Consider the following 23,194-nt stretch of genomic DNA (forward strand, 5'->3'; position numbering starts at 1 on the left):
CATTGTGGAGTGAATCTGTTTTATAATGTCTTACAGGCCAAATTAAACCATCTTTCTTTAAATAGGAAATCTACCATCAACTTTACAAGGTAGGAACTGGGTGCTTATTATTAATAAAAGCTTTATATGGTAGCCTACTTCTATAAGTGAAACTGGAAAGTCCAGGGAATAAAATAATTGGATCAATCAATAAATGAAGAACATGTCCTTTAAGCTTCCCATTAAACTGCTTGTTTTGTATTGTTAAAATTAAATGGGTCAGTTAATTTCCTGATACATATGAGTGGCTCTTTGAGTAGTGTCCAGCTGTCTGGTTCTTGGGTACTTGATATATGAGTAGGAAAAATATATTATTTAAATTCATCAATGTATTTATTATCATTTATGTGATACTCTTTGATAGTCATCATTCTGATCTTGCTGCCAGCAGGAAAAAGCTTATAGGGTATTCTACATAGCTTTTGTGTTGGGAGGAAGATGTTTTCTAGAGTAATTATACTTGCTGGAAATGAAGAAGATCTGTAATGTTCTGTGTATAATCTGTTGAGCCTGTTTTGCATCTCAATTACCAAATAGGGTAACCTGTATGATTTTTAGGTGGAAAGAAAAATCCCACACAACAGCTATTTGAAACTCAGATTTAGAAGTGTTGTGATCTTTTACCTAATAATTAAGTTAGCTTGAAGTTTGCACATCTAAGGCTTATTTCACTATCCAAAAGGGGGAGGGATATTTTAGTCAATAGGTTATTGTAATATTCTTCATTTATTCTTTATTATTTGGACAGTTGAAGCTCACCTAAAATGGGCTGAGATATGTGCAATATTGTAATTTTCAGGTGCTTCCTTTTTAAATACAATACTGAAAATATTTTTGTTAAAACATGCTGTATTTTTTCACTGTCCATATTTGACCTATCAGTATATTCAGTATTCTAAAGGAAATTATAACTTTAGTTCTCCTAGAGTTATAGTTTTCACTGCCCAGAGCTACTGGACAGTTTGATTCCTCTCATTGTAACACTCCACCAAACATGGAAGGAGTTAAAAAGAAAATTAAAATTGCGTCATGCACTGCAAAATGTACATAATTTCTGCAGTGGGGTTTTTTTGCTTGTTTTGTGGTTGGCTTTTTTTTTTTTCTTTGTTTGTTTGAGAGGAGGGGGCAGGTGACAGCATGTACTTGTTGTGTTTTATTTTATTGCACTCCTCTAATGTTATTAAAACCCACCAATGAAGGGGTGGTGTTCATGGTGCCTGGGCGTACAAAGATGACGGTCATTACTTTTCAGGCCTCATTAGTGTAGAAGTCCCCATCGTTCTACAGTGGATTTATCAAAGCTCTGCAGATGTCCCAGAAAACAAGACTTCAAGGACTGGATGTGCTAGTTCAAATACTTTTTCCTTCCTTCCCTCAAAACTGTTTTGATCTTACATTAAGTTTTTGCAGAGGTGAAGTCATACTTTATTTTCTAATGAAAAGCAGATGACTGACACAAAAAAAAAAAAAAAAAGAAGAAAGGAAAAAGCTGAAGATAGTAAAAGAAAGGATTGAATGAGCAAAATGCTGTGGAACATTTAAAACAACTCAGCAATTTAAGCCACTGAGGAATGCACATTGCATATTCACTGCAAAATACTTGCACTGTCAACATCTACAATGAAAGCTAAGTTTTAAAAAGGACCTTTTTAGGTTCTGTTTCGCCTTGGTTAACAGAATATTTATGCTGATTCTGGTGTTTTATTGAGATTAACCAAAAAAACCCCACCCTTGTGATTGGTTGGTTAAGGTCTAGAATAATTTGAACAATATCAATTAACAGCTGTTGCAAAAAGATCTGGTGAGGAAATACCAACAAGAGCAGAAAAAAATTGTCATTGAGGGTGCTAGTTTTATTCTTCTGTGGGTGGGTTGATATTTATTTTTGTCAGTTTAACTGAGCTGTTATCACGATTCGTACATCTGTTTGCATCTTTGCTGTTAATTATGGTGTGACACTAAAGTTTGCATAGTTACTCACTGTTTATAGTTTTTTGGCTTGATAGTAAACATTGTTTGGTGAGATTCTGTGACATAGTGCTTCCACTCAGAGAAGAAAAATCTCAAAAAGCTTGTGCCTATTTTTAGGAAGGAGTTCTGTATATGCTTCATTGTGGCATGATTTAAGGCAATAAATAATAAGCATGGTGATATGTCAGTAATTTACAGGGTTGAACATTTGTCCTGACAGCTGTATGGGAAGGGTCAAATCTTACTTCCGTAACATATTAAATCTTTTTTTGTTTGACAACTCCTTCACAATTGTCTCTTGCATTTTGCTTGTCAATAATCTCATTTTCAGACTTTTTCTTTTTTTTAGTGACAGTTTCTTTAGCCTCAGATTAAATGCAAAAAATTTCATGGCAACATTGCCTTTCTCACAAAACAAATATATGTAGTTTATTTGGCATTGATTTTGCATTGGGGAGCTAATTGAAAATAAGGGGATTTGTGTCATCTACCAGATGTCCAGAGTCCTTGCTCTGGGGCAGTCTTGCTTTGCAGGTATCCCTCAGTCTCTGATCCCTCTAGTCCATTTACCTTGGAGGGCCTGTAGGGCTGGATGAAAAACACAACTGGCTCAATGCCTGTGAAACTGTAAGAGACGGCTTCTGCCATAAAATTACACTTCAGTTCTCTGGCAGTCATATTACTCACAAAAAACACGATAGGAAAAGAACATAAACTTCACCATAAATCTTTTCAGATTGTGTTTTATGAGACACAGAAAAAAAATTGTTTTCATCTTCCCTTCATTTAATCCTGAAGCTTCACTGATTTCACTTTATAAATGCATGGGTTGGCAGGCGGTCTGCACCCACTCAGTTTGGAGAGCCAGGAGGTTCAGACCACGCAGATTGTCCCTTTTTCAAGGAAAATAAGGGAGATGGTTTTGCTGGGCACTTGCAGGTGCATTTCTGAGTCACCCCCATACCTACAGAAAATGCTACTTGGTGCCTGCCAGACCTCCCTGGGCCAGGCAGAGGCTGTGGCACCCAGGACCAGGAGCCCAGCTGGATAAATGCTTAAGCCTCAGAGATGGTAAAAACATCATGTGGTGCTCAGCAAACTGCAGGCAGCAGTTTTCTTGGTTCTCAGGTTACTGAATATTGAAATGAGTTTAAAAGAACAATTTACCAGCCATTTACAAAGCTGTCAGTGTTAGGAGCTGTCAAGCTGTGATCCTTTCTGCTTCTCCTGGGTTCTTCTTCCTTAGGTAAGATGGGAATTGGAAACTTAAAAGGAAAATGAAATGGGTTCCTGAAATAGATCACACTAAATGCATGCAGAATCAGTTTTGAAAAATGATACATTAGTGCTGCATATATTACCATCACAATTTTTCCTACTAAGGTTGTTTCAGCCATAAATATTATGCAGCAATTGGCATACTTTCCTCACTGAGGTCTCGGCAGTGCAATTTCATGACTATCTTTTTACAACCCGGTGCACAGATATCTCTGAAGAGTAGAAAAGCAGGCTTTCTTTCCAATTAGATCTTCAAATGGGAGTATGAATGATGTTAGAACAAGCAAGATCTTTTGGACATGTAGAAGAAAACTCCCTCCTGTGAAGCTGCTTTTTGGATAACCAGAGTTGGTACTTTGCTCTTCTGAATGATTTGAGACACGATTACCAGAGTCACAACCTCTCCCTTCATGGTCTTCCCTTTTAGCTGCATTCTCTTGGTGGTTGTTTCACACTCAGTGAGTGTAAGTAAACTTCCTAGGGAAAGCAGCAGGTTGCAGTGAAGTGTCACTGTCTTTGGCATCTGTTGCTTTTGCGGCCAAGGATTCCTTGCTTTAAACAGCCTTCTCCAATAGTGCGTTTATTGTTTGGTTATTTCAGCATTAGTAACCCTGCCTAGGCTGTCATGGGCTTGGTTTCAGTTCTGTGATTCCTTGGTGCCAGTGTAGCTGATGAGGCAGAGACAAATGTTGCCTGTTAGATAATCTGTTTATCTGTAGGATAGGATACAGCAGGAACTGTAAATGCTGATTTACTAGTAAATATTTGAATACATTCTTCAGTAGAGTGAGGGCTGTTTGTAAAGGAGCTAGGCAGTGTTTTTTATGTATTCTACTTACCAAATTGTATTAATCTCTCTGCTTGGGATACTGTCCTGTTTCTGATAATTTCCAGAAAATAAAGGTTAGTAAAAAAAAAAAAGAGAAAAGTAACCTGTAATTCTTTTTATTCTTTTTTAAATAAGCCATTTCCAGCAAGTTCCTGTGTTCTGTGGCGTTGATCGATATTCCTCTGTTTCGATTTCAGGCCGAGGAATCCTGTAAATGCAACGGCTGGAAGAACCCGAACCCGCCTCCCACGCCGCCGCGGGCCGAGCTGCAGCAGGCGGCGGCCAGCCTGGCCGAGCCCTGCCGCAGCTGCAGCCACGCGCTGGGTGAGCGCCCTCCTCCTCCTCATCCTCATTCTCATCCTCCTCCTCCTCCTCACCCTCCTCCTCATCCTCATCCTCACCCTCCTCCTCACCCTCCTCCTCACCCTCCTCCTCACCCTCCTCCTCACCCTCCTCCTCACCCTCCTCCTCACCCTCCTCCTCACCCTCCTCCTCACCCTCCTCCTCATCCTCCTCCTCATCCTCCTCCTCATCCTCCTCCTCATCCTCCTCCTCACCCTCCTCCTCATCCTCCTCCTCCTCATCCTCCGGGCAACCTCGTGGGACTTCTGATTAGGTGTAAATGTCAATAGCTTCGATTGGAATATGTTTAATATTTGAAAGATATGTTTAATGTGGAAATACCCTAAAATTAGTTTTAAAGAAGACCAGCTAAGGTGCAACTTCTAACAGCACCTAGATGCAAAGTTGTTAAAGTGCAAAAGCACCATTAACCTACCAGGAACTATTTTAATACTTTGTGTTACTATGCCTTAACCTTACATAGCTTTATTTGCCAGCTGTCTTTGTTACAAGGTGAATGACTCTCTTCTCTAGGCTGTATTATGTTTCCTTACTTTAGAACAAAGTATAAAATATCCTCGAACAGCGCTAAAACAGGTACACCTACCTGCAAAACAAACTGTATCTTTTCTGAGTCACAGAAAATAAAACTAGGGTTGTCCATCTTAGCATGGTGTGAGTTATTGTGCATACCCTTTGCATGTCTTTGAAGCAACTGCTCAAAATCCACTGTTAAATACTGTTGTGGCTTTTGGTTTTGTTTTTCAGCCTTAGAATAAATAACAATTTGTTACCCACATAGCCTGAAAAACAGTGCTGAATAACTGTATTATTATTTTAAGAATTTATACTTATCTAAAATAAAAGCTGATGGCTGTTTCTATATATATCAGAATCACAGAACAGTTTGAGTTGGAAGGGACCTTTTAAAGATCATCTAGTCCAGCCTCCCTGGAGTCAGCAGGGATACTTTCTGTTAGATCACATTGCTCTGAGCCACAATCAACTCTAACTTGGATGTTTCTAGAGATGGGGCATCCATCACCTCTCTGGGCAACTTGTTCCAGTACCACACTCATAGTAAAAAAGCCTTCTTCTGATATCTAATCTAAACCAATCTAAAGCCACCACCCCTTGTTACTGTCACTACATGTCCTTGCAAAAGTCCCCTTTGGCTTTCTTGTGGGCCACCTTTGAGTCCTGGAGATCTGCTTTAAGATCTCTCTGGAGCCTTTTCTAGCCTGAACAACCTCACACTCTCAGCCTGACTTCATAGGTAGCCCTCAGATCACCATTGCCCTCCTATTGACTTGCTCTGTCATAGATCCACATCCTTCTCAGCAAATACTGAATAAAAATTCAGCTAAAATAAAATTCAGATTAAGTACTTACTATTTAATTTTTGTTGCTGCCTAAAACTTAGGACAATGAAATGAAAAAAAAAAAAACCAAGGGAAATTTCAAACCTTCACAATAGATCATTTATTATTTTACTTTTGAAAAAAATATTGTAGTTTGCATGAAATACCTTTTTTTTTTTTTGCGTGACATTTATTTTTATTTCTGATCTCTTCTTTTTTATGCTCTCATTACATGTGATTTATTTCTAGCCTTTTCAGCCAAATTTTTTCCGGATCTCCCAAATCTCTGGGTTTGCTTGCAGGAGAAGATTAACAAATGCATAGTATCACAGAAAATTTAGTCACTTTAGCCAAGTTAGTTTCAACTTTTCATCACACAGCTTCTCTGTGCTGCTTCTGTTTGTGCAATTAGGGTGGCTTGTGTTACCCATCACTTTCAATCCTGGCCTTTGAAGAAATAGCTTTTTCTTTCTTTCTTTCTTTTTCTTTCTTTTTTTCCTTTCTTTCGTTTTTTTCTTGAATTTTTTTTTAAACTTACAAGATATGCCTGTCAGTTTTCTGTTCTTCAGCAGAATTTGTGGATGCTTTGTATTCTGTAGAAAAACTCAACTCTTCCAAAAGCTGGGCTTGGTTTTGGTCTATTAAAAAGTATTGCATCATTCTTTAGCTAGGGAACCAGGGAAAACTAGAACTAACCAGCAAAGTAGTAAAACCAGCAATAATATTCTATGAAGAAACTGTATTTTTATTTACTGTTTTTTTTAGAAAAGACTTCTGACTGCAGCTAATGAGGAAGATGGTGTCATTCCTGACAGTTCATTTAAAATAACTCAAATGAGTTGCTGTGCGCTTCCTCATACTGCTGGAAAGATATGTCTTTCAGCTGTGTTTTCCCAAATAATTTTCCTATTCATCTCTTCTACATTAGTGTGTTTCTACTGAATACCTTTAAAACCAGATTTACCACAAGGTGTGTGGGCTTCACATTAGCTGTGCTGCCTTTTCTTCTCAGAAAGCCATTGAAGTAGCAATATAGAAGTGTGCTACTTAAAGCTGTACTCGAAGTAAAAATGTAGGATTTCTCTTTTTTACCTCTTTTTCTTTTCTTTTCTGATTTTTATTTATTTCATCCAGAAGTAATCCTACATACCATCTTGCTTGAGATGTCCCTTTCTGGGGGTGTTGTTTTATCTTCAAGCCAGTGCAGCTTTTGGTACATAAATCTATTTGATTGTGTGTATTATTGTCTACAACATATATATTCATCCTTTTCATGCTCAGCCCCACAGTTTGGCTCAATGTGGTTGTTTTAATGAATATTTATTTTATTATTTATTATATTACATATTTTCTAACACTGTGACTGGATTAGATGCTGGGACAATTTACTGTCCACCAGCCACAAGACCAGGTGTTGCATGGTCAGAGACACTTTTCTATTTCATTATTTCTCTTGTGTTGCAGGGTGCATTTTTTAAATTGGTAAATACTGTCAGTCTTGAATAACTTTTAAAACTAGTTAATTAATGTGCTAATACACCGTATACACATTCAGTCTCTTTTTTTTTTCCCTGTCACTGTGTTTGGTTCCTGTATCATATTTGGTTATTTCTTGGGTTTAGTGCTTTGAGATAGGCTGGACACATTCCTTGTTAATCTGTTTTTTCACTGTTTTCCTAGTTTGTGCACTCCAGTGCTTGCTTAAATTGCAGGTCTTCCTGTCACTGAGCCTTGTTCTTTCTGCTTGCTTTTTTGTGCATGCTCAAACAACCTATACATGTGATATTTAATTTTTTTTTCAGGCATAACAGCAACTGAGGAAGGGTGTACCAGTTGGGCAGTGCATTGATTGGGGCTGTGTAACTCTAGTCAAGAGTGAATGCAGTATTTGATGTCAGTGTACCAAAACTTTAATTTTAATAAAACACTTACTAACAGCCACAAAATTTGGGAATGGGCTGTGAATATCTGAAGAAAGATAGTTATTTGGCCTTGTATAAATATTGGTTTCCCTTTGGCAAATACCTGCTGGTAATATATTTAAATTTTAGATTCACAGTATGGATAATAATTCTCTAGTTTAATAAAATGTTTAAACACCACCAAGTAGTCAAGGTTCAGTATTGTTATGGAAACTGCATAGAAATGGCTTCTTATGCTGATGTTTTATTCATTTGTTGAAGGCAAGGTTTCTTTGGTAGTTATCAGTTTCTAATGTAAAGCTGTTAGAAGGATATTTATTACTTGCAAATGATCAAGACAGACTGCTGGGAATATTAACCCTTCATACCTGTCTTAAGGACAGAAGTTAAATGATTTTATTCGGCACAGAATATTTATCCTCAAAGGAGGCTCATGATGGCCATGTGCCTAAGACACTATATTATGAATTTTCATTTAAGTGGTAACAGTTGCTGACATATTTTTAAAGTTCTGCATTACAGTGTACATTTTACTTGAAGCCTAATAAAGGTATTGAATTAAAATGTTTTGGTATCATATTAAACTTCTCAAAACAACCATCTTTGCTGCGTGGCAAATAAATGTGATTGTTTTAAAGTCAAGTGTTATTTTTCCTCACTAGCTCCCCAACTAAGGCATCAGATTTCCACTGAAAAAATATGTTAATCTTAAGAAGTAAATATAGATAAAATTTCTTAAAATATAAAAAGCTAATATGCCCAAACTTAAAAGTATTTTCTTATACTTTCAGAGGAAAGGATATGCAGGCCATCTACACTGGCCTGGAGTCAGCTAAGATCATTGCTTTTTGTAATGCAAATATCTTTCTCAGAGTTGACTTTTTCTGTTACACTGATTTCCTTTTTCTCCGGGCCAGTTGTTCAAACCAGCTTGAAATGACTGTCCCGTTTTACAGGAAGAAACCTCAAGCTTTTGAAAATTACAGATGTGGAACTGTATTTACCTTTGGAAATGATAAAAGGGTGTTTGTCACTTGGAAATGAACAAATAAGCACACACAGTCTGCAAAATCTCTGTTAATATAGTGTGCACAAAGCACAGTTTGATTTTACATGATATGAAAGCAGGGGGCTTAGCCAGTAATGCCCAATTTAAAACAAAAAGGTGATTTTTGGAACTGAGTTTTTTTCACTCCCCCCAAAATAAGGTGCTGCTTATATCTAGATTACATAATTTATGTAAATTTTGGATTTATTTTCTCAAGTCAAGAATTCTTGTCTCAAATACATAGCTCTAGGACAAAAATGTATGTATGCAACATATTAATACAAGCAGGACTCGTGTAGTCAGCCTGAAGTGTTAAAAGATGATGTGATTCCAATCAGCTGCCATTCCTCAGTTGTGGAAATTGCCACCCCTGGTCAACCTTTACAAGCTGCTCTGATGCTCAGAGGTTTCAGTTACCTCTGATAAGATGTGTTCTGTTTAAGCAGGTTATTACAGGATCAGTGCCTTTACAGTTAAGGCTTAGTTGGAGATCCCATGGGCTATAGTTGTGCTGTGGGTTCTCTCAGTAGCCTTTTACAAGTTTGGGTTTTTATTTTGTTTAGCTGCTCATGTTTCTCATCTGGAGAATGTGTCTGAAGAAGAAATGAACAGGCTCCTGGGGATTGTATTGGATGTGGAATATCTGTTCACCTGTGTCCACAAAGAAGAAGATGCCGACACCAAGCAAGTTTATTTCTACCTGTTCAAAGTAAGCTGAACTTGTGGAGTATCTGCTCAGATTTTTCACTTTCTCACACATAAGCCAGTTTCATTGCCACTCGGGCGTGCATTGACGTTATCTGCCAAGACAGTTCTTCTCTAGGATGATACTCTACTGAGTAACTGTGGGCTGGATGTTCTGGTACTTGCAGTGTTCTGATTCTTATTCCAAAAGTCATCCAGAGGATTGAGGAACTGACCCTGAGTCCTTCACTGACCAGGAAGAGTCAGTTAACATGAATGGTGACTTAGCTGCTTGCATTTCCTCAGAGGAGCCTCTTGCACGCATTTCAGAGAAGGTGATTTCACAGTGAAGTTTAGTAATTACAAATTCAGATGATTAAACAAGCAGATATATAGCCAAGAGAATTCCAACACTGCTCACAGTGTGTTGCCCCCTTGTGACTTCCATTGACTCTCTGTATTAGACTAACTTTTAAAAATTCATGTATTTTTAACAGCTTTTGAGGAAGTGCATTTTACAGATGGGAAAACCTGTAGTAGAAGGATCTTTGGAAAGTCCCCCATTTGAGAAACCTAGCATTGAACAGGTAAAGATTCAAAATGTGGGTTTCACTGGTGTGTGGTGGGTTTTTTGTTGTTTATTTATATCTATTTAAATTTTATTTTGGATGGGGGTTCGGAGGCTTTGTTTGGGATTTTTTGTGGTTTGTTTTTCTTTTTGTAAATATAAGCACTGGTTTTGAAAACGTGGCATTTTTTAGGCCATTTGCAGATGTTTCTGTGTTCTGCTCAGGACAAAACAGGGGGCTATAGGAGGTTGTTCTTGGTTCTCCTTTTAGTGTTTGTACAATAGTTACATTATTTGTATTCTATTTCTCATCACTGGTCTTAGGCTTTAATGAAACTGACTTTTTTTGTGGGTTCAGAGAATTAACTTGAAATGCTACTTTTATGTGGGCAGTTCTAGTCTCTCTTTGTTTCAAGTGATGAAAAATGCTGTTGAAGTTTTGAAATCCAATATTAAAATGAAGCTTGCCTTCTGTATATCAAGAAAAATGTTACAGTCCAATTCAGTGAGATCATAGCCTTCCCTTTCAAAGGGTACACAAGAAAAAAACAAAGCTGAAACCAAAGAATAATTGAGGCTTTTGTGACTCTCAGTACATAAAGAACATATGACAAACTCAGTTTTTGGTTAAGCAAGCTCCTAAGAATGCACTCCTGGCAGACAAGTGGGCCCATGAAATCCAGTGAGAGTATGCAGAGGCTCACAGACCTCGCTGAAACAGGAGCTTGATGTTTTCCCATCCGTGGATGAATGGATATTCTATTGTTAAGCAGGATAATTTAAATGTGAAGACTGCTACTTGTAGTAATTATTTCTTTGCAGCTCTCACTTCTTACCATGTAGGAAGATCAAACCACTTCATTGCTGAATTTCTGAGAAGTCTTCACTTTAAGTTCTCCTTTGACTATAAACAAAAAATGTGTATGTAACCCCATAGGCTCCTAATCTGTAAAATACACTATTAAAAATGTTTTGTACAATGCAGTTTTTTGTCCATTTCTTCATAATGTTCAAGTTGCTTAAGAAAATAAAGCATAGAGATTAAAGGGGAATTCTTCTTACATCTTATTTTGAAATAATTTTCCCTTTAAAGAAGGCCAGTATTTTCAGTTCTGTTTTTGGCAGCTCAGCCATTCAATCAAACAAATTGTTTGCTAAGCACTGGTGTTATAATGGGTTTATAAAATATATGTATTGCAACACTTTTAGTCACCCATTTTAATCATGTTCAGTAGATTTTTCTTCAAACTGGACAGCATCCAAAGTGCAATGAGGAGACATGAGTGTGAAGTATTAAAACTTCTTGAAGAAATAATGTGGTTTCTAGACATAAACTTAAGTAGAAGTCTATAAGCCCTAATCTATTATTTAAAGGAGTTGGTGAGTTTTGAGGGTGACAGTTGATTTATGTAAAGATGAAAGCCTACCAGAGCTTTTTCTGTTCACTGACTTTGAAAAGAAAGGAAAAAAAGAATTTTTTTCTTTCTCTTTCCATCAGCTGCAGAGAGCAGGTTAAAAATACCTAGATGTATCTCCTGCTGTGTACACAGGTACCAGCCTGTGGTATCTGCATGAGTAGCTGAGCAAGGAGTTCATGGTTTCTGATATTTCTTTTCTTTCCCTTTTTCTGATATTTCTTTTCATTTTGCAATGCAAATTCATGATCAACATAAAGCGTGAAATATTGGAGGATGCTCCTGTAAAATTTATGGTTAAATTATTAAACAGAATTTTCTTACTTTTTAAGGGTGTGAATAATTTTGTGCAGTACAAATTTAGCCACTTACCCTCGAAGGAAAGGCAAACAATAGTGGAACTGGCTAAAATGTTTCTGAACCGCATTAACTACTGGCACCTGGAGACACCTTCTCAGAGAAGACTAAGATCACCCAATGATGATATTGCAGGCTATAAAGTGAATTATACCAGGTAATGCTGCTTTTGCTTGTTGGGAGTCTTCCTTACAAACAGGGCATGTACAAAAAAAGTAAACCAGTATCTTTATGCCATAGATGGAACCTTGTAAATTCTTGCAGCCATGGATTTAATAGGAAGACCTAAGGGTTTTAGTGATACTATATCAGTTTCACATGCATCCTTGGGTCTTGAGATGTGCTTTATCAGCCAAGAACGGGGAGTAGGGGCTGGAACACTTCTAACAATGCTTCTGCAAGGTCTGTGTTTGTGAAATGCTCTCAGTCTTAATATTTGAGCCTCGTGTAAGTTCCCTATTTATTATTCAACTTAAAAAGAGAGAAAATAACACTTAGCATTGTAAAGCATTACTGTTTGAAACCAAATCACAGAGGAGTTGAAAAATCAAACTAATTTTGCAAGTGTTTGAATGCTAAATGGGGAACAGATACTTGTAGGTTCCTTAAAATTATAGTTCTTTTTATGACCATTTAATGCACTGTTAGAATTTAAAGGAATAACTGAGTCGCTGGAGGATGAAGAGCTAAGATAAAAAGACATGTTTCTATTTATTTTCTTTTTCTCACGGGAGTAGTGCAGTGCCTTTTTCAGTGAGCAGTTCAGTGAGAGCATTCCAGGGTCCTGCTGGTCAGGCAGCACGTAGTTATTAACCTCTGTCAGCACGCTGTTCTCAGGAACTCAGGAACATCTCTGCTGGCCCAGGGTGAGCACCACCTTCTGGCTGCTTTCCTGGTCGCCTTTCCTCTCACACACCTCCTCTCCACGAAGGAGAACTGCAGAACACTTAAAATCTATGGTGCTCCTAAGACTGTGTTTGGTGGGTGTTTGACCTCCATTTGTTTGTGATAACTGGTGTCAGCCAGGGGTGATTGGAGTTAAATTTTACTAGGAATCAATAGCTAATTGGTTCTGGTTGTTGGCTTTTTGTTGTTAATTATTTTGTCATTTGTGTTTTCTCAAATTATCCTGCCATAGTCCCCAAGTTCTCCCCACGACCCAAAGTGCTCTTCTCACCAAATCTCACTTGTCATTGTGAGCTTCTCTCTGTGTTGACTGAGGCATTGCTCAGGGTGCTGCTGGGCACCATGGGCACACAGGAATTTTTGTGAATTTCATTTGAGAACCTGAGGATTTGAATGAAACTATCAGAATTTCACATGCATTCTTGTGTTCTGAGAGCTGTGCTTTATCAGTCAAGAACAGGGAGTAGAAGTCTGTGAACAGCTCTATCTCACAAGTCTTTTGCAACACATGTTTGCAAAGATTAAGGTGCAAGAGTCTGGGAGAACATTTTGAGACAGGCTGTACTTTGGGTCTGGATGAGGAAATGTGTGCAGGATCCAGCACAGTATGTTTGCATGCAATTCCTAATATTTTCTTTTCATTGCTGGAGCTTTCATAGTGGTTGTGGTCTGATTCAGCTAAAACTCCAGATTCCAATGACTGTTCAATTGCACACAGATATCAAAATCTTGTTTATAGGATTAACAGATACTGTGATCTACATAGGCAGTGTACTCCTGAGTAATCTCTTTGATACCATAATCTCTTTTCCTAGAAAAGAAACATGACATGCCGTAATTTTCCTTAGTGCAAATTTTTTTATGGATGGAGATACTGGTGATGAAAGAATAACAAGGCAGGGTATGATGGGAAGAAGCCAACTGGTGGAAGACCAGGGCAGGAATCCAGTTGGATTGGGATGGAGCTAGTTAAAAGTGTCATCCATTTGGCCTCTGAGTGGGGAAAGGTAGAAGTTTAGAGGGTAAAACAGGCCATGCTAAGGGTCTTTGGAGTCAGTGACAGGAGATATGAGAGGCTGAATGGATGAGCTGTGAAGAGATTCCCTGACATACCCATGAATTGTCTGTAATTTATGATTATTGTCTGGAATAAGAGCACTTTGTGTAAACTAGACTGCAGCAAAAAATAATATATGGAAACTTAAAAGTACTTGGTTGTCATTTCTGTAAAAAACTGGGCAATATAAATGCTGCTTAACTCTGTCCAGCCTTGTAGTGGAACTGATTTATACAGTCATATAGCTCTCAGCTGCATTATAAATGATGTGGATACTGGTTTTATTGCATTAAGGAATATATTGGGTGGTGACAATTATCTGGCTTTTTTCCTCTTTACAGGTGGCTTTGTTACTGCAATGTCCCTCAGTTTTGTGACAGTCTACCTCGGTATGAAACCACCCAGGTTTTTGGTAGGACCTTACTTCGCTCTGTTTTTACTGTAATGAGACGTCAGCTGCTGGAGCAGGCCAGGCAAGAAAAAGACAAACTTCCTCAAGAAAAACGAACACTAATCCTCACTCATTTTCCAAAGTAAGTGGTCACAGTGTGCCTGTATTCAGAGGTAACCAGCAACTTCCTTGTGGAAAGGGAGAAATTACCTGCAGCTTAAAATAATTAATCTTTTTATTCAGTAGCAACTAGATACTGCAACATTCTTTACTGCCATAACTTAGATTAGTGTACTTTATGTACACAACTGCTTGTTTTGTTTTGTCCTAAGGTTTACTTTATGAAAAGGATTGTTCATATTGCTGGGGGATTGTGCTTTTCGCCTATTAGCAGGTATTGTAGGTCAATCACTTTCTTTCTCTATAGTCCTTGGAAACAGTGTAGGTCCAGACTTCCAAGAACACGCTCACATCTGCTTTGGTGATGAAGCATTAAAAAAAGGCAGCATTTTGCAAAGTTTACAAGAATTTCAATTTAATTCAACATTGTAATAGTGAACAAAGTAGTCACCCCACCCTTAGAAGAGATGGGTTTATTAGAGAGGAGTCAGTATAAAACTGCATAATAGAATCCTAAACTCATAAATTTCATACTGACTATCTTTTCCAGTACTGGAATGCTGATGACAATCTCTCACAATAGAACAGCAGTAATTACCTACAGGGGTATTGAAACATGCTCAACTTTGACAGTCATTACTTTCAAACATTTTACTGGTGGTAAAGAGGGGTAGTGATGATGACAGGATCATTCATTGTAATGAATTCCTTTTGAAATAGTGTATCACTTAAAAAATATCCTTATTTTACAAGGGTAGGTTGGTTCTCCAAATCATACTTTAAAACCCTGTCTCTCCTAACAACAAATGAACTGAACCTACAGAAGACCTGGTGGCACTGATGCTATCTATACAAGTTACTGTGTTGGGCCAGAAGAGAGGTTAGAGCTCAGGGGAATGAAAAACAACATGAACTTTTCTAAGCAAAATAGAGTCAGGATTCATTGCTCCTCCTGTAATGAATAATTTATTTTACCACTTTGAAAAATATGCACTGTCTTTGGGGTAGACTGTTATGGATACAGGCCCTGAAACAGATACAAAAATGACTTGACACCCCATTGATGCAAGGAGCAGATTTGTGGAGGAAGCAGGTGTGCATATGCCCCTGTTTCCACTGCCTTTTAAAGCCTTTTGCAGTGATTTGAAAAGCATTATTATTCACTGCAATTCCTTCTGATGTTCTGCTGGGGAAAAAAAAAAAAACGAGTACAGTTTGCAGATGATCTGTGGGAAGCATGAATAACGTTTTAAATCTTTCATGGGCTGTACTTATCTGAAGCATTTGTCTTTCCTCTGGCATTGTTCTGAGTGAGCCCTGCAGAGGACCTGTGTCTCAGAGGATGGAGCCTGGTATTGGCACAGGGCCCTCCTCTGCCCTGGGCTCTCCTTTTGGGCAAAGGGAGCACCCAGGGGCTGTGTCTGTGCATACCTAGAAAGGAGTCCTAACAGGGCTGAAGGCAGAGCCTCTGTCCTGCCTGGAAATGGAGCTTTAGCAAAAGTTGAATTTGTCCTTCTGCTCTGTCACAGATGGTTAGCTCACTGTTACAAAATTTTTAGCCATTATCAGCTGTACAGACAGCAGCCAACTCTACACATTGCTTAGGTATGGCTGTCATATATACAGTACGAGTCTGTCTTGGTCCTGAAAATCCCTGTCCTGTTCAGGGAAGTTTTACTCAACAGTCCTATTGGTTTCAGCTGAACAGTTTCTATACATACAGAGGATTCCAGAGAGTAGAAATGTGTTATGTCATCTACTGGTCTGAAAACCCCTTTTGTGCAATGTAGGATAAGCAGTTGTCTTGCTGCTGGGAGGGAATTGGTGTATTAGCTCTGAGAGGCTGAGAGTGATCTGTAGAATACAATAATGCTAAGAGAGATTTAACATCGTGCTGTTTCTGTAGCTGTACCAAAGTAAGGTCAAAAATACTGTTATGCAACCACAAACATGCAATTAAAAGTTACAGCAGGACATTTAAAGGAATGAAAATATCTTCCTAAGAGCATTGTTAGTAACACTGGGATTTTATCAAAGGCAGAAAACAAATACATCTGCAAAATACTGATTTTGCCATCATTTTATAACATCAATCAACTCATAGCTTTCTCATTAGTGGAGTTTTGTTCTGTAAAAGTAGTTTGTAACTCTTTTTCTGCACTTGCAAATTAGATAACTTGTTTGTAATCAGAGGTAAGGTTTAGTAAGTGAAAACACTCTACTGAATTATGATACTTTGTGTCTACTCTGGCTTGTGATTTTTGCGCATGTGTTTTTTTTTTAATAGCATTGGCCAACAGCATTTTCTTACTGACTTAGTAAATGTTTTTAATTTAAAAACATTGCAAGTACTTATTTTGAAAAAGAACCTGTGTAGAATGATCCCATTAGTTGTTATTTTGCCTGGTTTTGTGCCTAGGTTTCTGTCTATGCTGGAAGAAGAAGTATACAGCCAGAATTCTCCCATTTGGGATCAGGATTTCTTGGTGTCCAGTTCCCGAACTGGCCAGCTGGGAATCCAGACAGGTAATTTACATTTAGTGATGTATAACACACATGAAAACTGCATGATTTAGAACTAATGTGGGGCTTATATGTATGTGTATATATATATATACTAGAAAGAGAGAGATGTTATATACTAGAAAGAGAGAGATGTTAGTCTGTGACCTTTTAAAATAATAGTTTCCTTCTCGTAATTGGTGAAACAACTTCCTCCTTTATCGAGTTTGATTTGTCCAAGCAGTCTTAGAGCACTGTAAATTGGACAGATGGAGCTGAATGATGAGATTTTGCTTTTCAATAGAGCCCTACAAAAAACCTTTTCATTAAGCGAAATGCCAGTAGGCTTGGCAGGTATGTGAAAGAAGTTTGCTTTCTTAGCTTTTGCTCAGCACTGCGATACAATGAAGCCTGATGTTTGCAATCCCTGTTATCCAGCAGTCCCCCCTTAGGCGGAATTTAATTTAGAAAAATACACTGTGATAAAGCTTTAATGTCTCTACTTGTGAACTGGTGGCATTGCTCTGTTGCACAGTGTTCACTGTTACTTTTTGGGTGGTGGGTGTCCATCTTTTTGGCAGTCTTTCCATCACCAGAATGGGTTCCATGGCCTGGTTTTTCTTGTGTGTTTTTTTTTTTTTTTTTTTTTATGTCATTGCAGTTATCAGTCCACCTCCTGTTGCAAGATCTATTGCATACAGTGCGAGTCCTTCATCTCTGGAGCAATCCAACAGTGGTAATATGAGTCCAGCTTGTAAAGTTTCTTCTGCCCTTGACCCAAACTTAGGTAATGGAGAAGGAACTTTGCCTTTTGACTTCTGTTGACATTATCAGTAGTTGCAGTATATGGTAACATTTGTCTTCACTCTACATTAGCAAACTTGAGGTATTTTTGCTGAAAGATTTGTGAACACATACCTTTTTCTCCACTATGGTAATGTTTAACTAACAGAAATCACAACTGTATTTGCAAAAAACCCAATTGGTTTGTTGAAATTAAATTAAAATGGGAACAGGTCTGGTGGTGTCAGAGGTTTTTGAAAAATACTTTTCTTGGAGTACATCTATTGTAAGCCATGAGGAGTGGTTTCATTTAAATGATGGCAGAGTAGAAGGGGCCATCACATTTGGGTTTTTTAATCTTCCAAGATACTGAAAATGAATACATTTGAGCAGTGAAAAAAACCACAGCTATACCAACTAGGTTAAATTAAAAACCTGAATGAGGTCAGGTCAAAGGTAAAAAAAAACTATGTAAGAAAAAAAGTTGGTGCATAAATCCTCCTAATAAATTGGTTTTCAAACACCTCAGGATTAATGAAGCTGTCAAGAGAGGTTGCTAGGTCAGAGAGATGATCCCAAGCTTGTGTAAAGTGAGTCCTCAAGGAAGGAGAAAAACCAAAACCGAAGTGAATTTTTAGTCTCGGTGTTCACTACAGAGAAACTTAGGGCAGCATCTAAACTGCAGTTTTCCTTAAGGTTATTTCTCAACTTGTCCCTCAGAAGTGGAATGAGTAGGATGATGAGTGGGATAATCCTCAGCTAGCAGCTGGATCTCTGTTACTGTACCTCTGCTAGTCCTTGGTGGACCGTTCTATAAATTTAAGTAGTTTATTTTGCTATATAATACATTTGGCTCTGCAGTCAGTAGGGCAGTTAATAATTAACTTGGTATATTTTGATTTGGAAATTTTATATGGCTTTTAAATATGTATGACAGACTGTATGTGCTGCTTGGTTTACAGAAGAGGTGAAGGGAATTATATGATGGATACTTAGTTCCAGTGAATCCTAAAAGGGGGGTTTCATGTTATCAAGAAATAGGCACTGCAATTTGTCTATTGAGCACTGACCTTCCAAGACAGCTGTGCAGGGGTTCCATGCAGAGGATTTTGAAGCAAAAAAATAAAACCAAATAGTTTAACTGTGAATTCACAAAGGTGTAGTGGAAGGAGAGGTATTATTTTTCTGCTTCATGCTAATACCCCAATGCAAAGTGAAAATTGAGAAGTGATAACTATTTTTCAGATTTTATTTATTTCTCTTTGTCTGTGGGGATAAAAAAACCAAAAAACAAACAAACAAACAAAAAATCCAACTAAACTACAGCATATGACAGAAGTGCTAGACTTCATAGTGCTAATGTGTGGCAGTTTGGTTATTTCTAATTTATCTGAGTTTTGTTTTACAGGGGAAAAGAGAAAAAATAATGAACCATATTCACTGGAGGATTCAAAGAGACCAAGGGTTGTAGGAGATATCCCTATTGAGTTAATCAATGAAGTAATGTCAACAATTACAGATCCTGCAGCAATGCTTGGGCCAGAGGTGAGATATGACTTGGTGCTGCAAATGGTCTGTTTGTGAATGAGGGTATGATTAGGTGAACAAAAATTTCTGGTGAAATACTTCATTAACATGAAAAATAGTTCTACCATTTTCTTAATGTGTTGTGTAGAGTTAGCAAAGAGACTTGTAAACTATTGATAGTAAAAACGTAGCTCTCAGGTTATCCTGCAAGGTGCTTTTGTTACAGAACGGTTCCAGAGTATGCTTTTTTACTGCTAATCATAGATACAGCTCATAAGATAAGGTTAAACAGGGTTCAAGAATTGCAGCAGAATGAATGATCCAAAGTTAAAACCTCTCTCTGGTGCAGAAACTGATCTAAACTGTTATTTGCTCTGTCTTCCTCAGTTGCTCATTTTTCGCCTGGAAGAGAAAAACAAACATAATTGCAGAATTGTGCCATGTACAGAAGTGCACTTTTTTCCCCTTGGCTGGCTTTTCCTCCTTCTGTTCTCTCTGCCAGGCTATGTTTTGCCAGCAGCTCATTTGCCAAGATTCAGCTAGAAACTGCTGAAGATTTGAAACCACCTACATTTCTTATTCAAACTATGTACTGTGACTGATGGCTCTGCATATTACAAATGCTGTGCCAGCCTGGCTGTTGGGGCTGGCAGTGACTAGAAACCCAGCAGCCAAACTTTGCTCAAAAAAGTAAACAGTATGTGCATACAGAGATGTTTTGGCATTGTAAAATGATCTTGAAAAAAATAAGTTAAATAAATTTTCTGCATTAATTTAATCTGCATTTAGATATATAGATGCAATTGCTAGATATGTAACAGCAAATTTTGTAGGAATTAAAATCTTTTTCTTTGGCTCTTACAGTAGTGGCAAAGATAGTGGAAAGCAATAATAAAATGAAAAAAAATTACTTTTTCTACACTGCCATTAAAATATGTGATTTGCAGTACATGTAGGCGAATCCTCAAGTCATGCCCAAGCTGGCTACAAGTAAAGAAAATATGAAGACTTAGTGGCATAGACTTCAACTGGATGAGTGCTATCCCTCAAGGGGTTTTGGAACTTTTTGATTCATAACCATTGTTATTATCTAATCTGTATCAATATAAATTCAGATTGGTCTTTCTAGACTGTCGTGTACACTTACATCTGGCTTATTTGGTGGTGTCCCTTCTGCAAAGGTACATTACAAAGGCACTCATTGGCAGTTCTGTTGGAAAAAGAGGGTGGGTTTTATTGGTTTGTTTACTCACAGGCTGTTCTGTCAGAGGATGTGAAATCTCAAAACTGTGATTTTGTTCATTGTTTGTGTGGTACAGACCAACTTCCTCTCGGCACACTCGGCCCGGGACGAGGCAGCGAGGCTGGAGGAGCGCAGAGGGGTGATTGAATTCCATGTAGTCGGCAACTCCCTGAACCAGAAGCCCAACAAGAAGATCATGATGTGGCTGGTTGGTTTGCAGAATGTGTTCTCCCATCAGCTGCCTCGAATGCCGAAGGAATACATCACCCGCTTGGTCTTTGATCCGTGGGTATCCTTGGAGAGATTGACTCCTGGTCAATCTAATTGGGTTGTACCCAAATGCCATCTTGGTGGCTGTATTAATAATAAGTGGATTCTTGTTGTGGGACTGTGCTGGGTTGTCATTGGCTGGATGCCAGATTCCCAGAAAACCTGCTCCATTGCTCCCCTCCTCAGCTGGACAGGGAAAGTACAAAGTTCTTGGCTAAAAGGACAGGGAGTGATCAGTCACTGATAAGTATCACAGGCAAAATAGACTCAACTTGGGGAAACTAGTTTAATTTTTTACAAATCAGATCAGAGTAGGGTAACGAGAAAATATAAACTACATCTTAAAATACCTTTGCCCCATGTCTCCCTTCTTCCCAAGCTTAGCTTCATTCATGATTCTCTACCTTCCCCCACAAGCAGTGCTGGGGGATGGGGAATGGAGGCTGCAGTTGGTTCCCATGTGGTGTATGCTGCTTCTTCCACAGGGAAGAACTTCACACTCTCTCTCCCAGCTCCAGTATGGGGTGCCTCGCATGTAAGACAGTTCTCCATGAACTCTTCCAACATGGGTCCTTCCCACAGGCTCTGGTCCCTCTGCAGCCCGTGAAGGAAGCCCATGCTGGAGCAGGTGAATGCCTGAAGGAAGGCTGTGGCCCTGTGGGAAGCCCACCCTGGAGCCGCCTCCTGGCAGCTCCTGTGGCCTGTGAAGAGAGTTGCCCACCCTGCCTGCTAGAGCAGCTTTGCTGGCAGGACTTGTGTCCCTGTGGAAAGGGACCCGTGCCACTGCAGTTCCTGAAGGACTGTAGCCCATGGAAGGGATCCAACACTGGAGCAGGAGGAGAACTCCTCTGCCTGAGGAGGAAACTGTGACATAGAAAATGTGGTGAACTGACCCTAGCCCTATTCCCCATGCCCTGCACTGCTTGGGAGAGAAGGCAGAGAATCAGGAAGGAGGAGGGGAAAGGTAGTTTTAGGATTTGTTTTAATTTCTGTCATCCTGCTCTGATTTTGACTGGTAATAAATTCAGTTGATTTCCCCAAGTGAAGTCTGTTTGGCCTGTGATGGTAGTTGTTGAGTTATTTCTCCCTGCTCTTACCTCAACTCACAAGTCTTTCATTATCTTTTGTCTCCTCTGTCCATCTGAGGAGTGATAGAGCAGCTTTGATGGACACCTGGCATCCAGCCAGGGCAAAACCATCACAAAAGCTCAAGCCACTGCATTGCTGCTGTCATTCCACTAGTAAAAAAAGCACTAAAATATGTACAAGAAAAAAAGAATATATAATATGTATAAAATCTTCTTCAGTGGTGACACATAAAATATAACTACACTTTGGGCTTTTTGGCAGGGGGTCACTTTTGGCACCAACTTTTTTCCCCAAAATACATCATCTGTATATTGACTGTATCATTTATATGATACTGTGCATTGAATAATTTAAAGGATGGTGCACTGTTTTCACACCTTGAGGATTGTACTAAAATTCCTTATCCTTGACATAAGAGTTGAGATTGCACCTTGTCACATCTTTCCTGGCAGTCCCTATAAGCGCAACAGAAATGGATCTTTATTCTGGTCATGATTCCAGGAGGAGTGGATGGTTAGAAATAAGAAATGTCCTCTCTTACTTCATCAGCTGCATTGGAGACTGATAGGTTAACTATGGAGAGTGCATGGAAAGAAACAGGAATGCCTTAGAAAGGACTTGCTCTCCTGTAACTCCATTAATTTCTATTTTCTTCAGGATAAAATCATCCTGAGAACTGTGCAATGGTATAGCTATCAGGAATATATTCAACAAAAGCAATATAACTTTTATTTATTGGGCTTTACCCAAGTTTATCTCAGAGTACTTGGCAAGGCCAGGAACTTGCTTTGTGATGATTACCTTTATGGTATATTGAAAGCATGATATTAAAATAACAACTCGTCTATAGTGGCTAATTTAGGAGGCATGTACAATTGCATTGTCATCATGGAAAGAAGAGAATCAAGTTTCTGAAAAAAGGAAGGTTAATGGCACTTTATGTACTATGTACATGAATTAAAGTGATTGTTATTTTTGTCTGCTCAGGAAACATAAAACCCTTGCATTAATAAAAGATGGTCGTGTCATTGGTGGTATCTGCTTCCGGATGTTCCCCTCCCAGGGATTTACAGAGATTGTTTTCTGTGCTGTGACTTCCAATGAGCAAGTCAAGGTAAAAAGAATTCTGTATTGCAAATGTTTATTAAATAGATTTGAGTCCCATTCACCTACTGCATGTGTTCCTAATATTTTTACTGCTATTGGATATACTGCTGAGTTACCAGACAGAAATAGATTTTGAAAGATACAGCAATTCTGAATATAATACACAAAAACCAAACTAAAACATGCAGATTTAGTATCATCATCATAATAGTAGGATTACCTGTCTTTAATTAATTAAATAATTTTTTTCTCAGCAGAGCAATAGTGGCTAGTAGTCTGCCATTCTTGGAGTTTTCATGCCTCTGTCCCCAGTAGTTTTGTCTCTGTGTAGTGTAACATCTCATGGTTGACTGAAATTTGTATTGCTTGTGTGGGGCAGTAATTT

General features: G+C 38.4%; 1 protein-coding gene across 3 annotated transcripts in view; it reads left to right on the forward strand.

The window, feature by feature from the left end:
- The window catches only part of KAT2B (lysine acetyltransferase 2B), a 38,179-nt gene that overhangs the window by 4,226 nt on the left and 10,759 nt on the right, over window positions 1-23,194 (forward strand). For all 3 annotated transcript variants that reach the window (XM_085568885.1, XM_021538055.3, XM_085568891.1), the window contains exons 2-11: window positions 4,315-4,441; window positions 9,354-9,499; window positions 9,972-10,061; window positions 11,790-11,971; window positions 14,119-14,310; window positions 16,708-16,814; window positions 17,452-17,577; window positions 18,982-19,118; window positions 20,420-20,628; window positions 22,690-22,816. In XM_085568885.1, the coding sequence (XP_085425011.1) occupies window positions 4,315-4,441; window positions 9,354-9,499; window positions 9,972-10,061; window positions 11,790-11,971; window positions 14,119-14,310; window positions 16,708-16,814; window positions 17,452-17,577; window positions 18,982-19,118; window positions 20,420-20,628; window positions 22,690-22,816 (1,443 nt within the window). The remainder of the gene's footprint in view (window positions 1-4,314; window positions 4,442-9,353; window positions 9,500-9,971; window positions 10,062-11,789; window positions 11,972-14,118; window positions 14,311-16,707; window positions 16,815-17,451; window positions 17,578-18,981; window positions 19,119-20,419; window positions 20,629-22,689; window positions 22,817-23,194) is intronic.

Source organism: Lonchura striata, chromosome 2, assembly GCF_050655825.1.
Source record: "Lonchura striata isolate lonStrDom1 chromosome 2, ASM5065582v1, whole genome shotgun sequence".
In the NCBI taxonomy this organism is placed as follows: Eukaryota; Metazoa; Chordata; class Aves; order Passeriformes; family Estrildidae; genus Lonchura; species Lonchura striata.